This window comes from Dasypus novemcinctus, chromosome 9 (assembly GCF_030445035.2).
Source record: "Dasypus novemcinctus isolate mDasNov1 chromosome 9, mDasNov1.1.hap2, whole genome shotgun sequence".
Lineage (NCBI taxonomy): Eukaryota > Metazoa > Chordata > Mammalia > Cingulata > Dasypodidae > Dasypus > Dasypus novemcinctus.
This window is the reverse complement of record NC_080681.1, coordinates 52,055,747-52,082,373: the sequence shown is the minus strand read 5'-3', so window position 1 is coordinate 52,082,373 and position 26,627 is coordinate 52,055,747. Positions and strand designations below refer to the sequence as shown.

Here is a 26,627-nt window from a genome sequence, read left to right as displayed (position 1 = left end):
ACTTCCCCCAATAAATGAATCAGATTTTCCCTGAGTTCACTTTAGTTGAGGCAGGACCAAATAGACTGTTGATTCAATAGGTAAAACAAAACAAAAGAAAGTTTTATTTAAATGTTCTTTGCTTTGCTAATTCATCCTTGTACAAATAGCAAGAACCTTTATTTTATTCTGGGAGAACCAGATTTTGAAACCAGGCCAATGGCACTTAATATGAGTTATATTGATAACATAATTTTCTTATATAGGATAAGAATCAGAACTTGATAAAATCACAAATAAGCAATGGATAGGGACTCATCAATGTGTAAGATGCTTGAACATTGATATAATTAATTCAGTTGACCCTGTATTTCATACTTATTATTGGATAAAAGAGCACATGCACCCTATTTTACCCTGATAGGCAATTGCTTCAGTCCTGAAATAATACTATTTAAATAGAAAAAATATATATCTTCATGCTACTGGATACCATTTACAAAAAAGAAAACAACAGAAAGAACTAACAATTGACTATTGGCTAATTCTATGATAGAAAGAATAAAAGAATAAAAACTAGCTTGCAAATTTGGTAGTTCCCAATCTCTGCAATTGTTCTCTCTCCCCTGAATCATGAATTCTCAGTGGGTTTTATTTTGAAGTAGGTACCTCTGCTATAAAGTCTGATAAATGATTTTCCAACTGTAAAGAGCAAGCAACTGGAATGCCAGATTTTTTATGCATATTTTTGCAGCACAGAGGGGATTAAATTCTAAATGTCTCAGCTGTTAAAGGCCCCTTCAGACTTGCCCAAAATGAAGAACAAAGAAGGAAAAAGCTTTCCCTAAAGCAATTCATCAGATCTACTTGGGCGCAGTGACATTCTCTCAGAGGATGTGTGGATAAGTTGCACTGAATAGTTCAAGGGTTTGCAGCTGCTTGGAATATTTGAGAAAAAGATATCTGTAGTTCTTATAATGCTTGCACATGGGCTGGCCAATGCTCCCCAATTGGCAAAGGTCCACCAAGGGTCTGACAATTAGTTATATCATAGTACTGCCTTCTGTTTCTCCAGTGCTCCCTATGTACCCAGACTGTGCTGTGAACTTTTTACACATTGTCTTTTTTAATGTCGATGCTTCTCCTCTTAGTAGCATAACCCTTTGATTGCATCTATGTCTGTTTTTTGCAGTATGGAAATTGTGTGGAACTGAACCTTATACATGATAACCTTGGGAAATGCTTACTATTTTTGTCTCTAGCCTTAATAGTTGTTTGTTGAATCCAAGGACTAAGGGAAAAGTAGAAAGAAGCTTTTTGATGTTCTGCCTATTTCAATAAAGGCAGCAGCAATCACTTCCATAAACAAATTGTTGGACATAAAAACATGCATAAACAGGTAGTCTTCTAGTTTGCTGATGTTGGTAGATTCAAAACAGTTGGTAGAACAAGCCACTGATGGACTAATTTATTGATACAATAAGTCAGGCAACTAGAAACAAGGCTTTGTAGTATGTTACATGGCAATTTCAAGTAAAATCAAATAATTGACACATTTTCACTTGATTGGAAAGAGAAGAATATTTTAGAATTTATAAAACACAGTTCTTTTATTCATTTATCTTTTCATTATCTTAAAGTAAGGTAGATGGAACAATTAATTGCATCTGACAGTGTATTTGTTTCATTATTATTTGTTTTATGATTTGAACCCTAAGTACTTCCCCAGCATGATCTCCCACCACATAAAGTCTATGTACCTTTCTTGCCAAACAACTTGCAGGTTTCTGACCCAAATCCTGACCTTTTAAACATCTATGCCTTAGCCTATGTTGATCCCTCTACCTTGAATGCCCTTCCCATATTTGCTTGGCTCGCTCCTCCTCGTTCCTCAGGACTCTATTTGAATGCTGACTCCTTGGGGAAGCATTCCCTAAACTGTCCCTCCTCCATTCTCGCCTCATGTTCCCACCCTCCTTCTGGACTCCCAAAGAGTCCTGCACATCTTTGATACTTGGTCGTTACACTTTCATATTTACTTGTCAGCTGCCCAAAGTGGTCAGAAACCTTGTTTTATTTCTGTTTTTTACACCTAGCCATATGCAACATACAGAATATAGTCTCAATGAGTGATTGTGAATTGGTGGAAAGAATGCATTCATATATATCTTACGTATCAGTCCTTTTTTTCTCCTCCCCACCTCCCACACATCCTCACTGCATTAATATGCATATAGACTTGTAAATGTCTCTTTTGTGGTTTTAGTTCTAATTGTTGAAGCTTAAGGTCATGAACTGGCAAAGGGCCATGTCAATTGACCCTACTCTGGAGTTTGTGTTCCTGAGTGTGATGGAGTTGGACTCAGATATGACCTTTCTACACATGCCTTTTTTATTACTTTTACCAGACCTGTGGTTGGCATTTGGGTTGGTGTAAACTCAGGAGACCTGAATCTCTGGACTGTCCATGTGATGGCCAGGCCCTGGGCCTCAGCAGACTTGTGGCTCCTACCCTCTTGTTTGTTGAACTTACCCTGGCCAGCCAACAGGGAGGTGAAGAAGTTCAACCACCACACCAGGGAGCCAAGAGTGCCTACAGCTGCAAGCAGGAGAATTGCATCCATCATCCATGTGGAATCTAAGCTGCCTCTTGATATAGAGGGGGAGTGGACATAACCACCCCCAGGTCCACAGGATGCAGGAATAGAGTATGGATTAGATGGACTTACTGGTGTTCTGCTGGGGAACTATTGTGATTAGTAAGGGAAGAAATTGTAGTAGTGTTGTGGAGAGGGTGGCCATGGTGGCTGCTGATGGTAGGGAGACAGAAGAAGAGATATGGTGTGGGGGCATTTTCAGGATTTGGAGTTGTCCTAGGTGGTGCTGCAGAGATGGATGCTGGACATTATGTGTCCTGCTGTGCCCACTAGGTGGACTGGGGGAGAGTGTGGACTACAGTGTGGACCACTGTCCATGTGGTACAGCGGTGTTCCAGCAAGTATTCGCCAGGTGCAGTGGATGGGCCATGATGATGGAAGAGGTTGTTGATGTGGGAGGGATGGGGTGGGTGGGGTAGGAGGTATACGGGGCCCTCATATTTTTTGAATGTAACATTTAAAAGAAAATAAAGAAGGAAAAAAAAGTAATTCCAAGAAGAATGCCTATTCATATTGGTTTCTCTTGTCCTTGCTCCCTGGAGCACAAAATGTGCCACAGATTGAAACTTTCTCATGAAATTTCATAGTGGTTTTATATCAGCACTGTGAGAACACTTTCGTGCTAAACAAGAATACAGAAACAGGGAAAAAGGGAAAGAATCGGGGCCTGGCACCATGCCATAAATTGGACTGGAAGCCTGAGCTATGAAGGGAACAGCTCTGCCCACTGCGGAATACAATTCAATACCAAGCACGGAGGAATCAGTGTCTGACTCCTGCTCTCCATCTGCCCCCCTCACCTCTCTACACTCATTACTTGGTTCCCTTTGATAAAACATGGATGGCAGACATGGCTTGCCAGAGAGCAGGTTTTTGCATCTGCAGTTTCATTATGTTTTGTAGTTTCACTCAAAATGGTTGATTGATTTTCTTCTTGTGCATGCATTATATATGTGTTGCCTCTCACAATCAGGATTCAGAAAGTTGCCCCATGTATTTGTCCCCAGCCCCCCAGCCATGAAACACAGTGCAGCAACCCAGAGGACCAGAGACTTGTGTTGGGCTCTGGAACAGACAAAGGCATAAATCCCATCTGGGTCTCCTTCAAAGCAAGCTGCTGTTTTGCAGCAAGCTACTGGATGGCTATAAAACAGGTCCTTACCTGTTTACTTAATGGGTGACTGGCCTCTTTGCTTTTATTTGGCCATCTGTTCTGGTCTGTGTCCCTTTAAACTTGTAAGATCCATCACCTCATTTAAGCTGTTACCTTGACACATTGCAATGTTGTGGACATAATGATTCCACAGAGGAACAAATTAAAACTTTTTTTTTCATGATTAGAAGGTTAAATGAGGTAAGGTTGTGGAAGTTAGTGGCGAGATAAGGGGTTTTGAGGAGGCAGAGCTCAAGGGACTGTCAGGTGAATGGAAAATTAGGCTGGCTAGATGAAGCCCGGGCTTTTTTACATATTATGCGAGCTGAGCAAAGAGCTACTTCCTTGGGGTATTTGACTTCTGGGGACTTGTTCTGCTGCTCATACAGAGGCTGTGACCCTGGGAGTTTCCATGTAGAGGGGAAAAAAAAGCGTCTTCCTCTAGAAACAGTGAGAGGCTGAAGGAACAACAAATGTCTCGGCCATTCCAGGCACGTTGAAGAAGAATCAGGGACCAAACCTGACTTCATGAAGGCTTAGTTCGTTGTGTCTTCTCTCTGGACTCAGTGACAGAATTGTTCTTGAGGTCTGTCCCCAGCTCTGCTCTCTTTCTTCTTGTTCTAGACTTGACCTTTGATGACTACCAGTTCTTGAAAACTAGTACCTAGGAATCCAAGTGCTTTATCTTCCTACTCTTAAATCAGTTCCTTCTCTGAACACCCTGGTTTCTCCAGATATTACCAGCCTTATTGCAGCCACCTAGACTCACAATCTCAGGCCTCTCTTAATTTTCCATCTGCCACTTCTATGTAATCATTAATCAAGTTCTTTTCCTTCCACCAACATTGAGTTTCTCATGTTTTTTTCCCCACCTTTTCATTCCACGTGCTGCTGCCATAGTTCAACCCTCATAGCCTCTGTCCTAGTCCATTTTAATAGCTTCCTAGCTTGGCTCTACCTGCCTTCAGTCTCTTCCTGCTCTAAAGCATCTTAATCACTGATGTTTCTTTATAATTTATAACTGTCACCTTAAAAAATTATAAACAAAAATCTCCTTTGGCTTTCTATCACCTAGCAAGCTCAGCTCTACCTCCAAGGCTGTCCACAATAAAGTTATTATTTGTGTTTTTAACTGTTTTCCTTCTCTGTGCTCCAGGAAGCAGACTGCTTAATAGCTATGAATAACCCCATGTTTTCTTGCCTGCATGCTCTGTTCTGTCTGCCTGGAAAGCTCTGCTCACCCATCTCTACTAGTTAAATTCATGCACTTTGTCAAGATCAGTCTTAAATACCTATCTGTTTTCCCCCATTCCAACCAGGTGTAGTTGTCCCTTGCCAGCACATTTTGGGGAATGTTCTTTTTTTTGTAATATAATAATAAACTTTATTTTTGGAGAAGTTTTAGATTTCTAGAAAAATTAAATAATATACAGGGAATTCCCATATAACCCCTCATACCCACACACCTACACACAAAATTTCCCCTATTATTAACACCTTATATTAATGTGGTGCATTTGTTATAATTGATGAACAATATTGAAGCATCACTACTAACCAAAGTCTACATTTTACATTATGGTTTATACTTTGTGCTGTACAGTTTTATAGGCTTTGACAAATGCATAATGTCATGTGTCCCTCATTGCAGTATCATACAGAATCATTTCACTGCCCTAAAAGTGCCTTATGTTCCACCTATTCATCCATCCACATCCCTTCTGAACCCCTGAAAACCACTATCTTTATATCAATTTTACAGGTTCTTCCATTATCACAAGGTAGTAACTACAATATCAGTAAATCTACTTTGGTCCTTGGTTACAATCCCCCCTTATGTTTGTTCATTCCTCAGTCTCGAGGGATTTGGAATGATGTCCACTCTGATTGCTTCATGCTGAGTGGGGAATTAGATATTATAGGGCAGAATGAAAGGGATTGTTTTGCTTGCAGTCGTAGATACTTCTTGTTTTTTAGGATGGGACTTGTCCATCATCATCATTTTGTCAGTTGTCCAGGGTAAGCCCAAAGAACTGGAGGGTAGGAGTTGAGTACAAGTCAGCTGGGATTCAGGGTCCAGCCAGCACATGAATAATCCGAATATTGAAGTCTCTGATAAGTATTTTTAATAGTTATATTGAAAATTATATGCTGCCTGGCACGAACTTTTTCTTTCTCTTTTTGACTTACTTTTGTATAACCTATAACATTGGGTAAGTTTCTTATGTGTAGTGAGTTCTAGATAAAGAAATATAAGAATGAGTAACATTGAGACTGTATTGACCAGAATGTGAAGAATTCATTCGTTCATTTAACAAGTGATGGTAGGGTGTCTACTGCATGTCAGGCAGTGTGTTAAAGACCTGGGATACAGAGGTCAAGAAAACATAGTTCATCCTGATTCTGAAGGAAGTCACAGTTAATCACATGGTGGAAAAGTCACATATGTAATTATATATATATATATAAAATTATATAATTATATGAAAAGAGTAGTCTTCTACTCAGTGTAAAGAGTAGTCTTCTTGAAGAGTCCACTCTTCAAGGCATGAGAGTGGAAGGATATCTTACCTCTGTAAGTATGGGTCAAGGTGGAGAGGAAGGGTTGGCGGTATGGATTAAGCAGTTAGGAAGGGTCTCCTGGAGTTGGGAATGTCTGAATTGGATTGTGAAAATTGAATAGGAGTTTGCACAGAATATAGGGAAATAAGGAAGGGTCGGGATGGATTGGAAAGTAGTCCAAGAAGCTGTTCCTCTTGTTCTCAGAAGCCCAGCACATGAAGGGAATCGGATCACCAAATGAACATGTTCTACTTCCAACAATTTTTTGTTTTCTAAATAAAAGAATCCTTTCTTGTAGAAAGAAATCAGAGAGAAATAAAGGAACATCCTTCTATGACTACTTTTGGTTGAAAATCATTCTTTTTTTTGTTTTGTTTTGTAGAGAAAATCAGTGATTGCTGTGAGCTTCATTGCAGCGTTCCTCTTCCTGCTGGTTGTGCGCCTTGTAAATGAAGTGAATTTCCCGTTGCTACTAAACTGCTTTGGACAACCTGGTGCAAAATGGATACCATTCTCCTACACATACAGGCGGCCCCTTCGAACTCACTATGGGTACATAAATGTGAGGACACAAGAGGTAAGACCTCTCAGAGGGTTACCTAGGATTAGGTTTTTCTTTAGGAACAAGTTGGCTTCCATTTCACTACAATCACTCCACCCCAGAGAGCTTCTTTGGGTCTCTGATGACATCTTCTGTTTTCTCCTTCTTAGACGTTAACTGACACACGACTAAAATCTGCCATACAGCTCAACATCAGATCTGACTCACTGGCCTCATGTGGAGTTGAGGAAGCAGTGACCTGTTTTCCTGGTGGTTTGTGCCATAGCATACATACTTTTTCATTTAGAAACTCTGATTAGCAGTTACCAGCTGGAGAAGTGGCTGGCTTTATTTCCTGGAGGTCAGCTGGTTGGGAACCACTCTTTATAGAACTTCAAAAAAGCATTTAAACTTGTTAAAACTCTGTAATCCTTAGACCTGGAGCTAGAAAAGGGCACACTGATTTTAAAATTTGGAGTGGTTGCAGAGATAATGGGATTTAAAGAGTTTCCAATTTAAAGGAGTTAAAATTATTTAAATACTATAATCAGTGAACCTCTAAATCTTTATAGCCAGTTGGTGGCACAGTAGAGGATGGAGGTATATTGACAACTATGCAGTTGACACTATGCTAGTGATTTTGCAAGCAAGCAATTGTAATATGAAATGAAGTAAAAACTAATGAGCCTCATAAAATGTGTGAAGTATATAGAAGTGGTTAATGAAATCATTTTCACTATTCATTTCTATGGAATAGGATGAATGTGAAATTAATATTCATGGATGCAAAGCCCGAACTTCTCTGAAGCTGTTGGTGGCAAAAGTACTGGCTACTGGTGTAGCTACATCACTGGTAAAAGTTTGGATCAGATCCTAGTGAAGGGTTGTTTTTTTAAAGATACTACATGAAGAGAGTAGTGTCTAGAATGCCACTCCAGGCCTGAGAGTTATTCTTAGCATCCTAGTAGGGATGTTGAAAGCTGGCTTGCTTTAAACCCTTTGGTAGGCACTATCACACTGGAGTCATTGCTTTGGGTTAATTTGATTCTTTGAAAATTGTTTCTGTATCTCCAGGATTTATGGGCGCTTTATTAGACATTTATAGTTGGAAAAAAGGCACAATTAATAACATATAAATTCTTAGGAGCCTTGCTTGATGTTTATCCTTTAATTGGTTTTAAATTAATTTTTTTTAAAAATGTCTATTGCTTGAATTTATTGAGTATTGTAATAAATTGATTGCCTTTATACAAATGTATCTTTTATAGAATAGTTTGTCTTACACTCATCTTTTGTTACTTTTATTTCTGGCTGTCATTTAATATTCCATAACTCTACTGGACCATGTTAATCATTTCACAATTGTCACAAGCTAAAAATGAAGCCCATGACTAAAGTATCTCAGTTACTCTTATGAGTGAAATCCCACCAAATACTCAAAATCCTTTCATTTATTTAAATATTACTGAATTGGATTTTGGGGTGTTGAGAGAAAAACTGATCTAGGGATGCAGATATTTAACTAGTCATATTAATCAGGCTCAGGCTGGCTTTGAAATTCTTTTGGAATATTTTAAAAAAAATTTGAACCTTTTTAAGAAGAAAAATTTATGGCATCATAAATGAAAGTAGAGAGACAAACATAATGTTCTCAAAGCTTAAACAATTATCATTATATGGCTAATCCCCCACCTACAGCCCTGGGTTATTTCGAAGAAAATTCACATCATGTAGTATCATCTTTTCAAAATGTATCTCATAATTTAAAAGATTCTTTTAAAATCATAAAATACCATTATTATACTTTAAAAAAAATTGACATTATTTCCTTGTCAAGCAATATCCAAAAATCTGATTTTGTTTTTATTGGAAAAGTTGTGGGTTTACAGAAAAATCATGCATAAAATATAAGATTCCAATATACCACCAAAATATTAACACCTTTCATTGGTGGTATTTTTGTCACAAGTAAGGAAAGTATACTTTTATAATTGTAATATTAACTATAGTCTGTAGTTTACATTAAGGTTAACTTTTTGTGTTGTACAGTCCTATGATTTTTAAACATTTTTAGTCTAGTACCATATATACAACCTAAAATTTCCCCTTTTAACAAAATTCAAATATATTAGTCAGTGCTGTTAATTATATTCAAGATGTGCTGTCATCACCACCCTCCATTGTGACCAAAACTTTTCCCAAATATTACAGAAACTCTGTACATTTTAAACCTTAAATCCCTCTTCCCTATTTCTCCCCCATCTCCTGGTAACTTATATTCTCATTCAAACTCTATGAGTTTGCTCATTCTAATTATTTTATATCACTGAGATCATACAGTGTTTGTCCTATTGTATCTGCCTTATTTCATTCAATATGATGTCTTCAAGGTTCATCCATGTTGTTGCATATATCAGGACTTTGTTCCTTTTTATAGCTGAATAATATTCCATTGTGTGTATATGCTACATTTTGTTCATCCCTTCATTGTTTGACGGACACTTGGGCTTGCATCCATCTTTTAGCAATTGTGAATAATGTCACCATGAATATCAGTTTGCAAATATCTGCTTGAGTCCTTTATTTCAATTCTTATATGGTTATATATCTAGAAGTGGAATTACTGAATCATATTGTAATTCTATATTTAACCTTCTAAAGAACCACTAAACTGTCTTCCACAGTGGCTTCACCATTTCACATTGCCACCAGCACTTGATATTTTCCATTTTTTAAATAGCAGTCATACTAATGGGTGTGAAATGGTATCTCATTGTAGTTTTGATTTGCATTTCCCTAATGGTTAAAAATATTGAGCATCTTTTTATGTGATTTTTGGCAACTTGTACATCTTCTTTCGAGATATGCCAATTCAACTCTTTTGCCCATTTTTAGATTGGGTATGTACCTTTTTGTTGTTGATATGAAGGATTTCTTTATATACTATGCATATTAAACCATTATTGGATATATGGTTTCCAAATATTTTCCCCTCTTGTCTTATTGTCATTTTAATTTCATGATAAAATCCTTTGATATACAGAAGATTTTAATTTTGATAAGTTATACTTAATCGTTTTTTATTTTGTTGCTTGTGACTTGGATGTAAAGTCTAAGAAACCATTGTTTAACACAAGGTCTTGAAGAAGCTTCACTATGTTTTCTTCTAGGAGTTTTATAGTTCTGGCCTTCAAAGTTAGGTCTTTGATCCATTTTGAGTTGATATTTTGTATATGGTGTGAGGTCGAGGCCCACCTTCATTCTTTTCCATATGGAGGTCCAGTTTTCCCAGAATCATTTGTTGTAGAGATTGTTCTTTCCCAGGTAAAGGTTCTTTGCCCCCATTGTCAAAAATCAACTGGTCATAAATGTGAGGATTGAGTTTCAAACTCTCAATTTGATTCCACTGATGTGATGTCTGTACTTACACAAACCCCATACTGTTTTTTTTTCTTCCCCATTTGCTTAGAGCTTTAATTTCTTTCAACGACGTTTTATAATTTTTCATGTACAGCCTTGCGTTTCTTTTGTTAAATGTTTTGTTAAGTATTTTCTTCTTTTTTTAATTTATATTTAATTTAATACATATGTAAAAGAAACTGCAAATTCAAATATATATATATACACACACACACACACACACACACACATTTTTTAAAGATACTTCCCTCTCAATTAGAGGGGAGTGGGCATTACCATCCCTGAATCCTCAGGATTGGGGAATGAATAATGGACTAGAGTAGACTTACTGTTATTCCACTATAGACTTACTGTGATTCTAGCAATGGAAGAACTTTTATCATTTATGGGGAAGCAGTGGCCACTGGAGGTTCTGAGGGGAGGGAGAGGGAAAAATAGGTGTAATGCGGGGGCATTTTCAGGACTTGGGAATTGTCCTGAATAACATTGCAATGACAGATACAGGCCATTATATATCTTGTCATAACTTATAAAATTGTGCAGAAGAGAGTATAAACTACAATGTAAACTATAATCCACACTTAGTGGTAATGTCCCATGCTGTTTTGATTACTGTGGTTTTGTAATAACTTTTAAGGTCAGACCTGTGAGTCCTCCAACATTCTTCTTCTTCTTTGTGAAGATGGTTTTGGCTATTTGTAGCCCCTTACCCTTTTATATAAATATGTTGCTGGTTTTACCATTTCTGCAAAGAAGGTGGTTAGAATTTTGATTAGGATGGATTTGAATCTGTAAGTCACTTTGGATAGAATTGGCATCTTAACAATATCTATTTTCCCGCCATGAATACCGAATATCCTTCCATTCATTTATGTTTTCTTTGATTTCTTTTACCAAAGTTCTGTGGTTTTCTGCATGAAAGTCCTTTTCATTCTAGACTATATTTATTCCTAGCTATTTTATTCTTTTAGTTGTTATTGTATATGAACTTTTTTTCTTGATTTCTTCTTTTGATTATTCATTGCTAATTTATAGAAACATTTTTGATTTTTGGGTGTTGATTTTATACCCTGCCATTTTGTTGGATTCATATACTAGCTCTAGGAGCTTTGTTATAGATTTTTCATGCTTTTCTGTACATAGAATCATATCATCTGCAAATAGGGCAAGTTTTACTTCTTTTCCAACTTGGATACCTTTTATTCCTTTTCCTTACCTCATTGCTCTGGCTATTATGTAGTGTTATTGATCAGAGGGAATGCTTTTAGTCTTCTATCATGTAATATGTTAGCTGACAGTTTTTAAAATATCCCCTTAATCATGTTGATGAAGTTTCCTTCTATTCTTAGTTTACCAAGTGTGTTTATCAAGAGGTGTGACTTTTATCAAATGTGTTTTCTGCATCATTTGAGATGAAGATGTGGTCTTTGCCCCCTTGTCAAAAATCAATGGGCCATAAATACGAGAGTGGATTTCTGAACTCTGTTGGATTCCATTATTCTGTATGTCTGGTTTTCTTCGTCCATTTGGTTAATATGGTACATTACACTAATTGATTTTCTTATGTTGAATCACCCTTTATTACCTGGGATAAATCCCACTTGATCATAATAATTCTTTTAATGGGTTGATGGATTCAGTTTGGTAGTATTTTGTATATTTTTTTTTCAGGATTTTTGCATATATTTTCATAAAAGATACTGGTCTGTAATTTTCCTTTCTGGTAGTATCTTCATCTGGCTTTAATATAAGGGTGATGTGGGTCTCAAAGAATATACTGGAGAAATTTTAGAAGATTTTGAGCAGGACTGTTGTTAATTCTTAGAATGTTTGGTAAAATTCCAGTGTGCAGCCATTAGGTCCTGGGCTTTCCTTTGTTTTGTGGTTCTTGATTACTGATTCAATCTCTTTACTAGCTAATTGTTTGTTGTCCCCCTTTTTGTTTGTGATTTTAGTTATTTGTGCCCTCTCTTTTTTTCCTTCACCAGTCTAGCTGAATGTTTGTAACTTTTAGTTATCTTTTCAAAGAACCAACTTTGGGTTGTGTTGATTATTGTTTTTGTTTAAAAATTTTAAATTTTAAATTTCATTTATTTCTGCTCCCCTCCTTCTGCTCATTTTGTGTTTAGTTTGCCTTTCTTTTACTGGTGCTTCCAGTTTTGAAGTTAGGGCTCCGATTTGAAATCTTTCTTCTTTTTTAATGTAAGCATTTAGAGCTATAAATTTCCCTTTCAGCACTGCCTTTGCTGCATCCCTTAAATTTTGATATATTGTATTTTCATTCACCTTATTTCTGATTTTCTCTTGTAAATTCCCTTTTAACCCATTGGCTATTTAAGACAATGATGTTTAAATTTCCACGTTTGTGAATTTTCCATTTCTTCCTCTGTTATTGATTTCCAGCTTAATTTCACTGTGGTAAGAGAAGACATACCTTGTATGATTTCAATATTTTTATATAATTGAAACTTGTTTTTGTGAGCTAAGTTATGGTCTGTCCTAGAGAATGATTCAAGTGTACTAGAGAAGAATGTGTATTCTGTTGCTATGAGGTTTTCTGGATATATATCTGATAGATCTAATTGACTTGTAGTATCGTTCAAGTGTTCTGTGTCCTTATTAATTTTCTGTCTAGATGTACTATCCATTATTAAAAATGGTGTATTAAATACCCCTACTGTTAATATAGAAACATCTCTTTCTCTTATTCAAAAATATCTTTATTTGTTTCATATAGTTTGGGGCTCTTCTGTTAGATCCATATATTTACAATTGTTTCTCCTTGTTGAATTGACTCCTTTATCAGTATATTGACTGTCTTTGACCCTCATAACTGTTTTTCACTTAAAATCCATTTTATCTGATATTAGTATAGTTACCTGTGACAGTTTGATTATTTATGAATTCCAAAAAAAGATATTGTTTTTAAAATGATCTGTTCCTCAAGGCATGATACCCTTTGATTGTATTAGATTCAGCTGAAATGTCTTTGATTAAATTGTTAAGATGAGGGCTTTGATTCAACTATGTTATTAGGGTGACTCAGTTTGAGTCTTTGCCTCCTTTGTGGGCTATATAAATGGACAGTCAAGAAGGCACGTAGAAGTAGATACACAGAGAAGATACACAGAGGAAGAGAGACAGCTATGGAGACATGGCAGAGGCCCTGGGAAGAGAGATGAACCATTCACCTAATAATTTTCAGTTGACTTTGTGAAGAGGACAGAACAACTGAGCCCAGAAAGAAATGAGCCGTAGGAAGAGAGATGAGCCCTCCAGCCTACAGCTGAGATTGTAAGAAGCTGGACCCATGGAGTCTTAAGAGGGAAGAAGACTGAACACTCGCTGATATTGCTGTCATCTTGCTTTAACACGTGGCAAAAGAGTTTGGTCAGGAAGTAACCTTGAGTTGGACTCTTTAAGGCCTTCTAACTATAAGCTTCTACCCCAAATAAATACCCTTTATAAAAGCCAACAGATTTTGGTACTTTGCATTAGCACCCCTTTGGCTGATTAATACACTACCTTAACTCTCTATTGGTTACTACTTACATGGTATATATATATATTTTCCATCCTGTCACTTTCAATCTATTTGTGTCTTTGAATTTAAGGTGAGTCTCCTCTAAACAGCATATAGCGTGATCATGCTTTAATTCCATTGGTCCTTGAGGTCTTGTGTTTTTGTCCATTCTGCCTATGTCTGTAATTGACTAAAGAGTTTAATCCATTTACATTTAAAGTCACTACTAGAAATGCAGGACTTTCTTCTGCCATTTTGCTATTTAGTCTTTGTAAATCTTATTTCTTGTTTGTCCTTCAATTCTACCAATAATGTCTACTTTCATATTTATTTGATTTTTTTATCATACTGACTGCTTCTCATATCTTTTTTTCCCTAAGATTTATTTTTTATTTATTTCTCTCCCTTCCCTCCCTCCCCTCGCCCCCCCCCTCCCCACCCCCACTCCCCCCCAACTGTCTGCTCTCTGTGTCCATTCGCCGTGTGTTCTTCTGTGACTGCCGCTATCCTCATCAGCGGCACTGGGAATTCATGTTTCTTTTTTTTTTTTTTAAGATTTATTTTATTTATTTCTCTCCCCTTCTCCCCTCCTCCCCCTGGCCCCAGTTGTCTGTTCTCTGTGTCTATTTGCTGCATGTTCTTCTTTTTGTCCGCTTCTGTTATTGTCAACGGCATGGGAATCTGTTTCTTTTTGTTGTTGTCATTGCGTCATCTTGCTGCATCAACTCTGTGTGTGCAGCACCATTCCTGGGTAGGCTGCACTTTCCTTTGTGCTGGGCAGCTCTCCTTACAGGGCACACTCCTTATGCGTGGGGCTCCCCTACACAGGCACACCCCTGTGTGGCACGGCACTCCTTGCTCACATCAGCACTGCACATGGGCCAGCTGCACATGGGTCAAGGAGGCCCGGGGTTTGAACCATGGAGCTCCCATGTAGTAGGCAGATGCCCTAGCCATTGGGCCAAGTCCGCTTCCCCTCATATCTTTCTTGATGTATTTTCCATATATTTTCCAATTACTGCTAAAATTTAACATACCAAATATTTAACAATCTTATTTGAATTGCTACAAATTGACTTCAATCGCATACACATAATACTGTTTCCACTCCATCCCCCCCCCATTTTTTACTTGTTATAAATTATATCTTTGTACACTGTATAAGATTTATCATTACTTTTAAACTATTTGCATTTTAGCACCTGTAGTAAGTAATAAGCAAAGTTATATACCAAAAATTACAATACAGTAGTACTGGCATTTATTATTGCTCGTATGGTTACCTTTATTAAGATCTTTATTTCTTTATGTCCTTTCCTTTAGTATTGTTTGATGGGCAGTTGTAGCGGCAATGAACTCCCTCAGCTTTTATCTGGGATTGTTTATTCTCTCCCTCATTTTTGAAAGAAAGTCTCGCCAGATAGAAAATTCTTAGTTGACAATTACTTTCTCTCAGTACTTTAAGTATTCCAACTCACTGCCTTCTGGCTTCCATGGTTTCGGACTCCCTTGCACATAACATATTGCTTTCCTCTTTCAGTTTTTAGAATTCTCTCCTTTTTATTTGTATTTGTTAGCTTTACCAGTATGTGGCAGGGAATGTTCTCTTCAGATTTATTCTGTTTGGTGTTCTTTGGGATTTTTCAATGTGCATGTTCACATCTTTCGCTCTGTTTGGAAAGTTTTCTGTCATGATTTCTTTGACTATTCCTTCTGCTCCTTTCTCTCTTTCTTCTCCTTCTGAGATTCCCATAATGCCTGTATCAGTATGCTTGCTGGTGTTTCGGTGCCTCTTAGGCTATCTTTGCTTTTATAATTCTTTTTTTTTCCCTTCTGCTCCTCTGCCTCTGCCTGACTCTCCATTTGTCTTGTCTTTTGAGTTCACTGATTATTTATTCTTCCAGTTCCAATCTGCTGGTGAAACCCTCCTGGGAATTTTTCATTTCAGTTATTGTGGTCTTCAACTCCAGTAGTTCTGTTTGATTCCTTTTTAAAATTTCTCTCTCTTTAAACTCTTTGGCTGGCATGTCCAGTCTGGTGTTCTAAATTGATGCTTTTTTTTGGATTTTTATTCTCTTCCTTTTGATGGACCATCATTTCCTGTTTCTTTGTCTGTCTTGTAATATTTTGCTGCACATTGTACATTTTAATATTTTAAAGTGTTAACTCTTAACATCTCTGCCCTGAGATGTCTGTTTCTTTAATTTGTATGTAGCTAGTGACGTGACAGATATTTTCTTGAGTGTCAGACACTAATCAAAACCAAACAAACCTAAGCCCAAAACAGCTTTCACCCACTTTGCAATTGAGTTTTGCCTTGGCTGGTGCTCTTCCTCAGTTTCAGTTTGGCTATCAGGAAGGTCAGTCTAAGATGAAAGCAAATCTCAAGATCCTCTCTGCCTTTTCTGGGCCTATGTCTTGTCCTGGGCTTGTGCCCATTAGTGGCCCTAGGAATTCCACTGGGTATAGGAGTTTTAATGCCCCCTCTACCTTCCAAGAAACAGAACTTCTCCCTCTCCTGGGTCTTCCACTGTAGAACTGAAAGTAGGTAAGGCTCTGTGCTAGGCTATCTCCATGGTTGTTCACACTGCTTTAGTTGTCTAGAGCTGCTTTTTGGACTCAGTGCCTATCCATCAAATGTAGTTTTTCAGCTCTCCTCAGCAGCTCTGAGAAAGTGTACCGTTTTATGTCCTCTGTCACCTTTTTCCAGGGCAGGATGGAATAATGGAATAACCCTCGGAGCCTGAACCCTAGTGATCTAAAGTAGATAATCAAAAACAATGAACAAGGATTAGACCTCCCCTGCTCCCCGATCTTGGTGAACTAGATTTTTATGTCCTAGCCTCCCCATTAAATCTTTTTGTTATTAATGTTTCCATTAAAAAGAGACAGGATGAAACAGCGCTCAGAAGTCAAAGTGATATAGTTAAAATAATAGTGAATTTGATGTTCTGGGGAAAATAGTTTAAATAGTGACCCTCAAGCTATGCTTCAAAGGCAGCCACACTCCTATGTCCTATTGATTGTATTCTAATCCTGAGAAGGATCAAAAGCTGAACTGGTCATGTTGTCACCAAACAGATCAAATTATTTCAAGATTCTGACCCTTGAGGTTTTTCAGAGTTTCTTTCCTCTAGAATGCTCATGGTTTCTAGAAACCACTAGCTTTCCTAGAATATTTTTGACATGTAGTCATGCCAGCAATAATTTCCAGACCTAGAGCATCTGCAAACATGATCTTTGTTGATGATGGTTTTATAACCTCATGCTTCAGCTAGGCCAGACATTACTATGACTAGAAATAGATTTTAAGAGCTGAAATGTTCACAAGATAGACTCTCCCCACTGCTGTTTAGAACAAGCAGGAAGGAATTAGGTTGAAAGTTTTGTGCACACTGTGTGGAGAGTTGGGTAGCTTAGGAGCAAAATCTGACTCTGGTTATCCTCATAAATGGAATGAGTTCATATCTGTTCGGATTGGCGTAAGTGTAAGTATAGGCAGTCTCATGCATCTGTGGCAGTTTGTCCCGAAGGCCTGGCATATGGTAATTTATATCCAATTCAAGCTCTGCTTCATTTTATCAATTCATCTAGTTTTGAATGATTTGTTTCCAAGGGAAGTACAGCAAGTAAAAGTACAAGGAACATGGGAAAGATAACCATGTAGGCTTGCTTACATTTTAATTTTTTTAAGTATTTTTTCCCCTGGTTCAAGCACATAAAATGAATATGTTGCAAAAAATATGAGGGTTATGAGGACTATTCTACAGGAGTTAACTGAAAGAGTTTTAATACCTACTCTCACCATAATAGAAAGAGTTATAGTACCTACTCCCATACCTACCATAATAATGACTACCTAAATATAATGCAAGTGGTAATTGGCTCCCATCCTTTACACAATCCCATTTCCCTTTCTCAGCTGGCATAGGCTAAAGGTCTTATCTTTGGGGAGAGGCTATACTGGGGATGGCTCAGCTACCCCTACCATTCCTGGTCTTAGGAAACAGAAACAAAGTGGGTGCCATTTAATTGGGTAAGTTATGACATCCTAAAAGTTCCCCACAAAACCCAGAATTTTTCATCAGCATTTATGTTTAAGCTGACAACCACAGTGCGATAGTACCAAACTGAAGCCTGGACAGTGAACTATTTAGATTTTGTAATAGGCACTGTACTACCCCCATTCCCTCTCAATTTTCGATCCACGGCTGCTCAGGTTTGCACTGTCATGTCAATAATGCAACCCCCTGTTTTCACAGGGATGAACTCGGGAGGCCTTACCTATAGAATTATGGCAGGATTACTGTGTTATCAAGTGACCTTGGACATGGTAAAATGCATATGATACCTGTGTGTTTCAAAAAGAAACACACGTTTTTAAATATATCTAAGCTTTGGCAATGTCTTTTGAACTCAACACACATTTTAACATTTCATTTTAGATTAATTAATTATAGCAGATAGGGAAAGTTGGAGAACCCCTTGCCTGGGTTCAAAGTATTCATTGTTTCTCCCTGTTGAGATCATGGCAAATTTCTGGGAAAAAAGAAGGACATCAAACTAAGGACTAAACTCCATTTGTAATTTTCAGACCATGGAATAAGTCATTGTGTTGTCATTTTTATTGAGTGAACTGGTGTGAACACATCACTCAGAGCTAGCAACCAGCAACTTATTTGTACTTTTTGGTGATCAGGAGGGGTGATAGATATCTCTCTCAGATCTGATAAGAGAACCATAATATGCTGGAGCTGCAGATTTCTGGTACTTGGGGAAGAGTGCCCTTTCTAATGGTGTCTAAATATGTGCTAAGAGGAGAGGGAGATTGCTACAACACAGCAATCAATTTGTAGGACTGCATATAGATTTTCTTAACAATTTAATGAGGCCAAAATATGCCTCTTAAAAAAATGAGAACATTTTAAAGCCTTAAATAGACTAAATAAGAATACTTAGGATCAGTTGCTATGACAGACAGGCTGCACTAGCCTAATTAAAGTTGTGCATAACATATTGATGGTGCAATAGAATTTCCCAAATTGTGGTTATAGCAACAATTAAGGAACAGAGCTTACTTTCTTGATAATAAAAGCACACTGTACACACATTCAAATAAATGTGTACTTATAACTAAAGGTGACATGATTAGATTTTGTATATTTGGCAATATAGGTTTTGGATTTTATATAAATATATAGAGAGCAATTATATGCAAATGTATTTTCCAAAAGTTTAAAACTGATCAATTTAATTGTTAATTAAAACCTGAGTATTCATATTTGTGAAATCATAAAGCTAAAAAAATTTCATCTATTAAAATCTTATTGAAAAGGTATAAACTAAATTAACATATAATAAAGATAATTTTTTGACATGTGCATGTTGATTTGTTATTTCAAGCTAAGATAATTTTTCACTTTCCCAAGCACGATGGCATATATTTGCTGAGTGGAGAGGAGATGTTCCTCAGTTTGGATGTCAAATAGCAACTCCCAATTAGTTGTCCTAACTCAAGGCAATCTATGATCGAGTGCCAAATGAGAGGGACAGACATTTTTGTAGGTTGGAATAATTCAGGGAAGTGTTTTTGGGGGGTGAGACATGGGTTTAGGGGAAGAATTTAGAAGAGAGAGAAGTGAGAATTGGGGAAAAGAGCAAAAGCAAAGTTCAGAATATATACTGTCCATTTTCCTTCAGCTCTTATGGCTCCCAATAGGTCAAAGGCAATCCATGAAAAAATCTCAGATTCCAAATGTCTGCTCGGGAGGGAGCTCACACTGCACCCTCAACCCCCATAGATCCAATTTTTACTTCCCGCTGGATCCACTGCCCCTTCTTTGTTGTCTATATGTAATTTGTTTTCCTTCATTAGAGAAGTTGTGGGTTTACAGAACAACCATGCATAAAATTCAGGATTCCCTTAACTACACTACCACCAACATCTTGTATTGGTGTGGAACATTTATTATAATTGACGCTAGCACATTTTATAATTGTACTGTTAATTTAAGTCCATTGTTTAATTTAGGGTTCACTGTTTATGTAGGGTAGTTTAATGGAATTTTTTATTTTATTTTATTCTATTACAATATATGCAATTTAACAGTACCCCTTTTAATCATATGCAGATATATATATTTCATTGCTGTTAATTGCATTCCCAATGCTGTGCTACCATCACCATCATCCATTACTAAAATGTTTCTATCATTTCAAATAGGAACCCTGTATATTAAAAGCCTTAGTTTCCCATTCCCTATCCCTACTCCATACCCTAGTCACCTGTATTCTAGATTCTGACTCAATGAGTTTGCCTATTCTAATTATTTCAAATCAGTGAGATCATACAATTCTTTAGTTTTTTATCTGGCTTATTTCACTCAACATCATGTCTTTAAGGTTCATTCATGTTGTCCCACCTATCAGGACTTCATCCCTTTTTATGGCTGAATAATATTCCATTGTATGTATTTATCCATTTTATTTATCCATTTGTCAGTTGATGGACACATATATCCTATATATGTCTATTAGATCTGGTTGCTTTATAGTATCATTTCTTATTGATCTTCTGACTAGATGTTCTATCCATTTTTGAGAGTGGTGTGTTAAAAATCTCCACTATTAATCTAGAATTGTCAATTTCTTCCTTCAAATATATTAATATTCGCTTTATAGATTGTGGGGTTCTGCTGTTAGGTGCGTATGTGTTTATCATTGTTACATCTTCCTGTTGAATAACCATTTTTGTCCCTGTAACTATTTTTGACCTAAAGTTTATTTTCTCTGATATGAGTATAGCTACTCCAGCTGTCCTTTGTTACTACTTGAATGGTATACTTTTCTTTCCATTCTTTCACTTCCAACCTACTTGTATCATTGAATTTAAGGTAAGTCTCTTGCAGATAGCATATAGTTGGGTCATGTTTTTAATCTATTCTGCCAATCTCTGCCTTTTGATTGGAGAGTTTAATCCATTGACATTTAAATTCACTACTGATAAACAAGTCTTTCTTATACCATTTTGCTATTTGACCTTTGTGAATCTTATACCTTTTCCATTATAAGCCTACTTTTCTATTTATTTGTTTTCTTGTGTTATGCCATATTAAGTGTCATCTCTTTCCTATCTGTATATATTTTTTCCCATGTTTACCTTTTGGTTACCATTGTGTTAAAATTTAACATCCCATATATATAACAATTATATTTTATTTGATATCAACTTAACTTCAGTAGCATGCACAAATACTTTTCCTATACCTATCTGTCTTCCCACTATTTTTTTTTAGTTCCTGTTACCACTTATATCTTTGTACATTGATGTCCAAAAACGTAGAATTTATCATTACTGTTTACGTATTTGCCTCTTGGCATTGGTAGTAAATAAGAAGTGGAGTAAACCAAACAATACAATGCAATAATACTGGCATTTATAATTACCCAAATGATTACCCTTATCACAGATCTTTATTTCTTTATGCTGTTTTGAACCACTGTCTCATTTCCTTTTGTTTCAGTCGCATATACTCCCTTTAGCATTGTTTGTAGAACAGGTCTAGTGGTGATGTACTTCCCCAGCTTTTGCTTATTTGAGCATGTCTTAATTTCCCCCTATTTTTGAAAGAATCTCACCAGATATAAAATTCTTGGCTGGCAGTTGTTTTCCTTCAGCACTTTGAATGTTTCAAACCACTGCCTTCTTGTCTCCATGGTTTCTGATGAGAAGTCAGCATTCAATCTTACTGGGATTCCCTTGTATGTAACTAATTTTTCTCTTGCAGCTTTTAGAACTTACTCCATGTCTTTTGTATTTGATAGTGTAATTAATATATGATAGGGTGTATTTTTCTTCATGTTTACCCTGTTTGATATTCTCTGAGCTTCTTAAATGTGCATATTCATGTCTTGGATGTGCAAAGTTTGAGAAGTTCTCTGTCATTATTTCTTTGGTTCTTCCTTCTGCCCCTTTCTCTCTTTCTTCTCCTTCTAAGACTCCCTTAACATGTACATATGTGCACTTCATGGTGTCCCATAGCTATCTTAATCTGTTTTTGCTTTTAATATTTCTTTTTTCCTCTGCTTCTCAGCCTGAATCATTTCAAGTGCATTGTCTTCAATTTCACTGATTCTTTCTGCTGCCAGCTCCATTTTGCTCTTGAAACCTCCTGGGTATTTTTAATTTCCTATATTGTGATGTTCAACTCCAGTAGTTCTGTTTGGTTCCTTTTAAAATTTCCATCTTTTTACTTAGACTCTCATATTGTTCATTGTTTTCTTGATTTTATGTAGTTCTTTCTCTGTACTTTCCTTCATCTCCTTGATCATTTTTAAGATTTTTTTTAAAGACTTTATTCAGTATGTCCACATTCTTGCCATCTTCATTGGTAATTTTTTGTATTTTTATCCTCTTCCTTTGTATTGGTCATCATTTCCTGTTTCTTTGTCTTGTACTCAGTTGTTACATACTTTACATTATAATATCTTAAAATGTTAACATTGGGATTTATTCCCTGAGATGTTTGTTTCTTAATTTTATAACTAGCTGGCAATAAGGTGGACATATTCTTGAACTTCAGTTCTTCTGTTAGGAAGGTCTACCCAAGGCAAATGCACTCTGCAGGGTTTTTCCTGTCCTAATGAGCTTCTGCCTTATCCTGGACTTTTGCTTATTAGTTGTTTTAGAATCCCACTGTTTACAGGAATTTAATTATCTCCCTCTGTTTCTCCAGAGACAAACCTCCGTCTCCTGGATATCTGAAGCTCTGTAGTTTTTCCCCTTTTTTTTTGACATATGAAAATTTATTACTACTGCTTGCTTTGCATTATCAAAATTTATGATCTTGGTCTTTCCTTCTTGCCTTTATATAAAGCCAAAAGAGAGACACTGGCTACTTTGACAACCTCAAAGTACACTCCAGGAACATCACCAACTGCATGACCTTTGCGACCAAATCCAGCAACCAGAACTGCATTGTTTTCCTCAATAAAGTTCAAGCAACCATCATTGGGTACGAAGGCTATGATTTTCTTCCCATTCTTGATCAGCTGGACCATGACACATTTCCTGATGGCAGAATTTGGCTCTTTGGCTTCAACCCCTACTTTTTCCAACACAATTCCCTTTGTGTGGGAAGCACCTCCAAAATGATTGGCCTTCAGGGCTGTACCCAGATGGAGTTTCTTGTACTGTTGCTTAGACCACTTCTCGTCCCATGGGTGGCTACGGAGCTTCCTGGCAGTACCAAGACCTCGACACTTACCCATCTTGTCAGCACCATGAGACTGAGCAAGAGGTCTTTTGTTTTCTGTAGCAGCTTTTGCCTGGGAGGCAAATTCTGGGAGGAGGGTCACCCCAGGATGGACTTTTCCTATTCTAATTCTTTCTTTCCCATACAAAACAAGTCCAGAGATCCACAAAGGGGCTTCTTATCAGCTCCAAAGTGCCCTGTGGAGGGGTTCAGGAAGGATGCCATAAACTTGTCCCAAAGCTGAACTTTTCTGGCTTGCCAAGCTAATGCAACCTTTCAGCTAACTGCCCCTGCAGCCCTGAGGAAGCCCTGCATCTTTAAATCTCCACCACCTTTGCCTCTTACTGGGGAAGGTTGAAATAATGGCTGCCAGGATCTTTGTCTAGGGTGGGGTTGAAACAATGTCTGCTGTCCCCGGTGTCCTTTGCAGGTTGAAACAGTAACTGTCCTCATAGCTGGGACTGAGAGATCCAAATTTGCTAATCAAAAGCTCTAATCAGTGATCAGCCAAGCCCACCCCTGTTCTTTGAGAGAGGATTTTTATGATTTTTTCTGTCAGCAACAACTAGCCAGGGACTGGACCCCACTGTGGCCTCTAGTGAAAGTAGGGCATGTACACCAGTGGCCACTGTGGGGAGAAAGCAATTTATACTTCTTTATTGTATTTTAATAGCCTCTTTCACTCTTCCCTGAGTATTGTACAGTGTTCTTCTATCTCCAGAATTTCACAATCGTTGTTTCAGAGAGTTCCCGCCTGTTTAATAGTTGTTTTAGTGGAAGGACTGATTCCTGCAGCTCCCTATTTCACCATCTCCTTTGTCAGTTTTCCTTAATTTTGTGTCTCCTCCTTTTGTCTGGTTATGCTGTCCTGGATTTCCCTTGCCTTGGTACTGCTACCCTGGAAATTGAATAAAGGGCCACTGGACTCTGTGTACCCCAGACATTGGCACAGCACCCCATGTCCAAGAGCCCCAAGGCACTGGAACATGCCTGCATATCTCCAGTCCTCTAGATTTCCAGAGATTGAAATTGTGCATATGGCGGCAGTACATTGGCCAGTCAGCTGGAATGAAACTTAATCTGTAGCGTGTAGAAGAAGATAGGTAGAAAATGTATTTACAAGGTAATTATGATTTAAGAATGTGATCTGAGTTCATGGATAGAGAAGGTCCATACTCCAAAAGCAGGAGCACATCCATTCATATTCAGGAACCAATATATACAGACATACACATACATGCAAAATACACATACCTATGGTCCCCAAACCATTTCCACTTTCTTAAATACAAACATATATAGAATATATACATATACTATGTTACATAATAGAATGGTTTATACATATAATTAGCCAATCCGATATATATAATGGCTTTTGTGATTGTCCCATCTTCACCTTTCCTTTATTATAGAATCCGGCTCTTCCTTTCTCATTACATGGGCAATCAGATATTTCATGCTGCGCCAGTCACAGTGATAGGACAATTAAGTGACTGGTCAAGAGGTGGACACATGACCCAAGATAAGCCAGTTTGAATTCTTGCCAGATTATTTACATTTTCTGCCTAAATCTGGTGGGAAAGACCCTCTTTCCTTTGGTGGTAGAGCTGTTGAGGTATTATTCCCTGGGTTCCATGGCTGTGTTTCCTGGAGAGACAGAGACCAAGACACCTAGAGAAGCAGCCTATTTGCAGAACTACAGCAAAGGTGGAGTCAGTATCCCAGATCCTGAGCCCAGCTGTTCTTCAAGTCAGCTCTCCCTGCCATGGTTTGCTTATTTAAGCCAATAAATTCCACTTATTTGCTAGTGTCTTAGTTTGCCACAGGGCTGCTGATGCAAAGTACTAGAAATGTGTTAGCTTTTATAAAGGGGATTTCTTTGGAGGTAAACACAGTTTTGAGGCTTAAAATGCTAAAATCAAGGCATCAGCCGAGATGCTTTCTCAGGGTCCTGCCATGTGGCAAAACAAGATGTCAGTCAATCTCTGCCACTGTCCCTTGCCTTCCCCTCCAGGCTCACCATCTCTTGGAGCCCAGCTCCTGAAGCTCAGCTGTGAGCAACCTGGCATAGGGCTTGTCTCTCTCTGGCTTCCTCCCTCAGATTTGGCTGTCCCCCTTTCTTCCCATGCTCAGGCATGAGCTATGGGGCATATGGCAGGGCTCATCTCCTGACTCTGAGCTGCTCCATGTGCCTCACCCCTCGGAATCCTTTCTCCGTGCCTCTGTGCTCTGCTGGTTCCGAACTCCAGGACCTCTCTCAGCCTTCGGGGCATCTCTGTTCTCCTGTAGTCCTCTCCCTCTCACATGGCAGGATCAATATGGCATCTTCCTTTCTCTCTTTCTCTGTCTCTTTCTCTCTGTATGTGTGTGTCTCCGTTTATATCAGACCTAGCAAGAAGGTGGGGAGACCCAAGCTGGCTCATGCCTCACTGACATAATCCACTCAAAATCATCTCACACCCACAGTAATAGATTAGTTTAAAACAGAATCTTTTGGGGGGGGAGGAGCGGGGGAGATTTATAAAAGAACTTCAAACTGTCATGGCCAGTTTGAGCTGTGTTTTTGTCACTTGTAACCAAAAGGGTCCTGGCTGATATATTGTTGTTATTTTACTACAACCACCATCAACATCTGTAACTCATCTTTAAACAAGGTGCTACCTGGAGGATGAGAGGAGCTATCTTTCCTAATCTATACTTTTCAACCTGCTTGGAGGCCAAGCATGAGAAGTCACATCCATCAGTCTGCTCAGGTGTCCACAAGAAGAGGTGCATGCTATATATCTTTCTGCTTAAGGACATATCGCTATAGTAAAGTAGCTTATCCTTTCGAGAGAGGAAAGTGAAGGTCACAATTTCTCAAGGTCAAAATGCTAGAAAATGGTGCGACCAGACTGATAACTTGCTGAATTTCTAGACTTATTCACCTGATAAATCATATAGTTTTACTATAATTATTCAGATGAAATTTTACCCTATTGCTTAAGCATCAGCAGTCAAAATAGATTGATTTTCACTTTACACATCACATCTGTTATTGATGAAAGATCCAATATTATCATAGTTTTTAATGTAGTAATTGGTTCCCCAGGAAGATATAAGTGACTTGTATTCATTACAGAACCTTAAATGGAAAATGACCATTTTCCAACTGTCATGCTGAAACCCTTAAGAGGGGCCTACTAAAAATTCAAATATTAAGTTACTGCATTTGTAATAAGTACGGGAAAACAAAACAGTGAATTTAGTGAAAAGAACCTTGACTTGGTGGTTAGAAAAGATGATAGAACTAGAACTCTGATAGCAAGAATTTTTGTTCAGCTTTTCTCAAGTTTCCAGCTAATAGCCTGGCAGAGTAACTATTATAGCACACAAAAATATTCAACACATGGTAGCTCTTATTAATGGTGACTATCAGTCAATCACCACATACTTAACAAATGTATACTCAGTTCCAGACAGTTCCAAACCCCATTTGAGGTTCACTACGGAAGAAAATAATATGGGCTCAGTTATGAATATCCTGGAAAAATAC

At 37.6% G+C, this 26,627-nt stretch overlaps 1 protein-coding gene across 1 annotated transcript in view; it reads left to right on the top strand.

The window, feature by feature from the left end:
- Positions 1–26,627, top strand: part of ST6GALNAC3 (ST6 N-acetylgalactosaminide alpha-2,6-sialyltransferase 3) — a 626,194-nt gene that overhangs the window by 252,937 nt on the left and 346,630 nt on the right. The window contains exon 2 of the mRNA XM_058303350.2: positions 6,734–6,928. Within this exon, the coding sequence (XP_058159333.1) occupies positions 6,734–6,928 (195 nt within the window). The remainder of the gene's footprint in view (positions 1–6,733; positions 6,929–26,627) is intronic.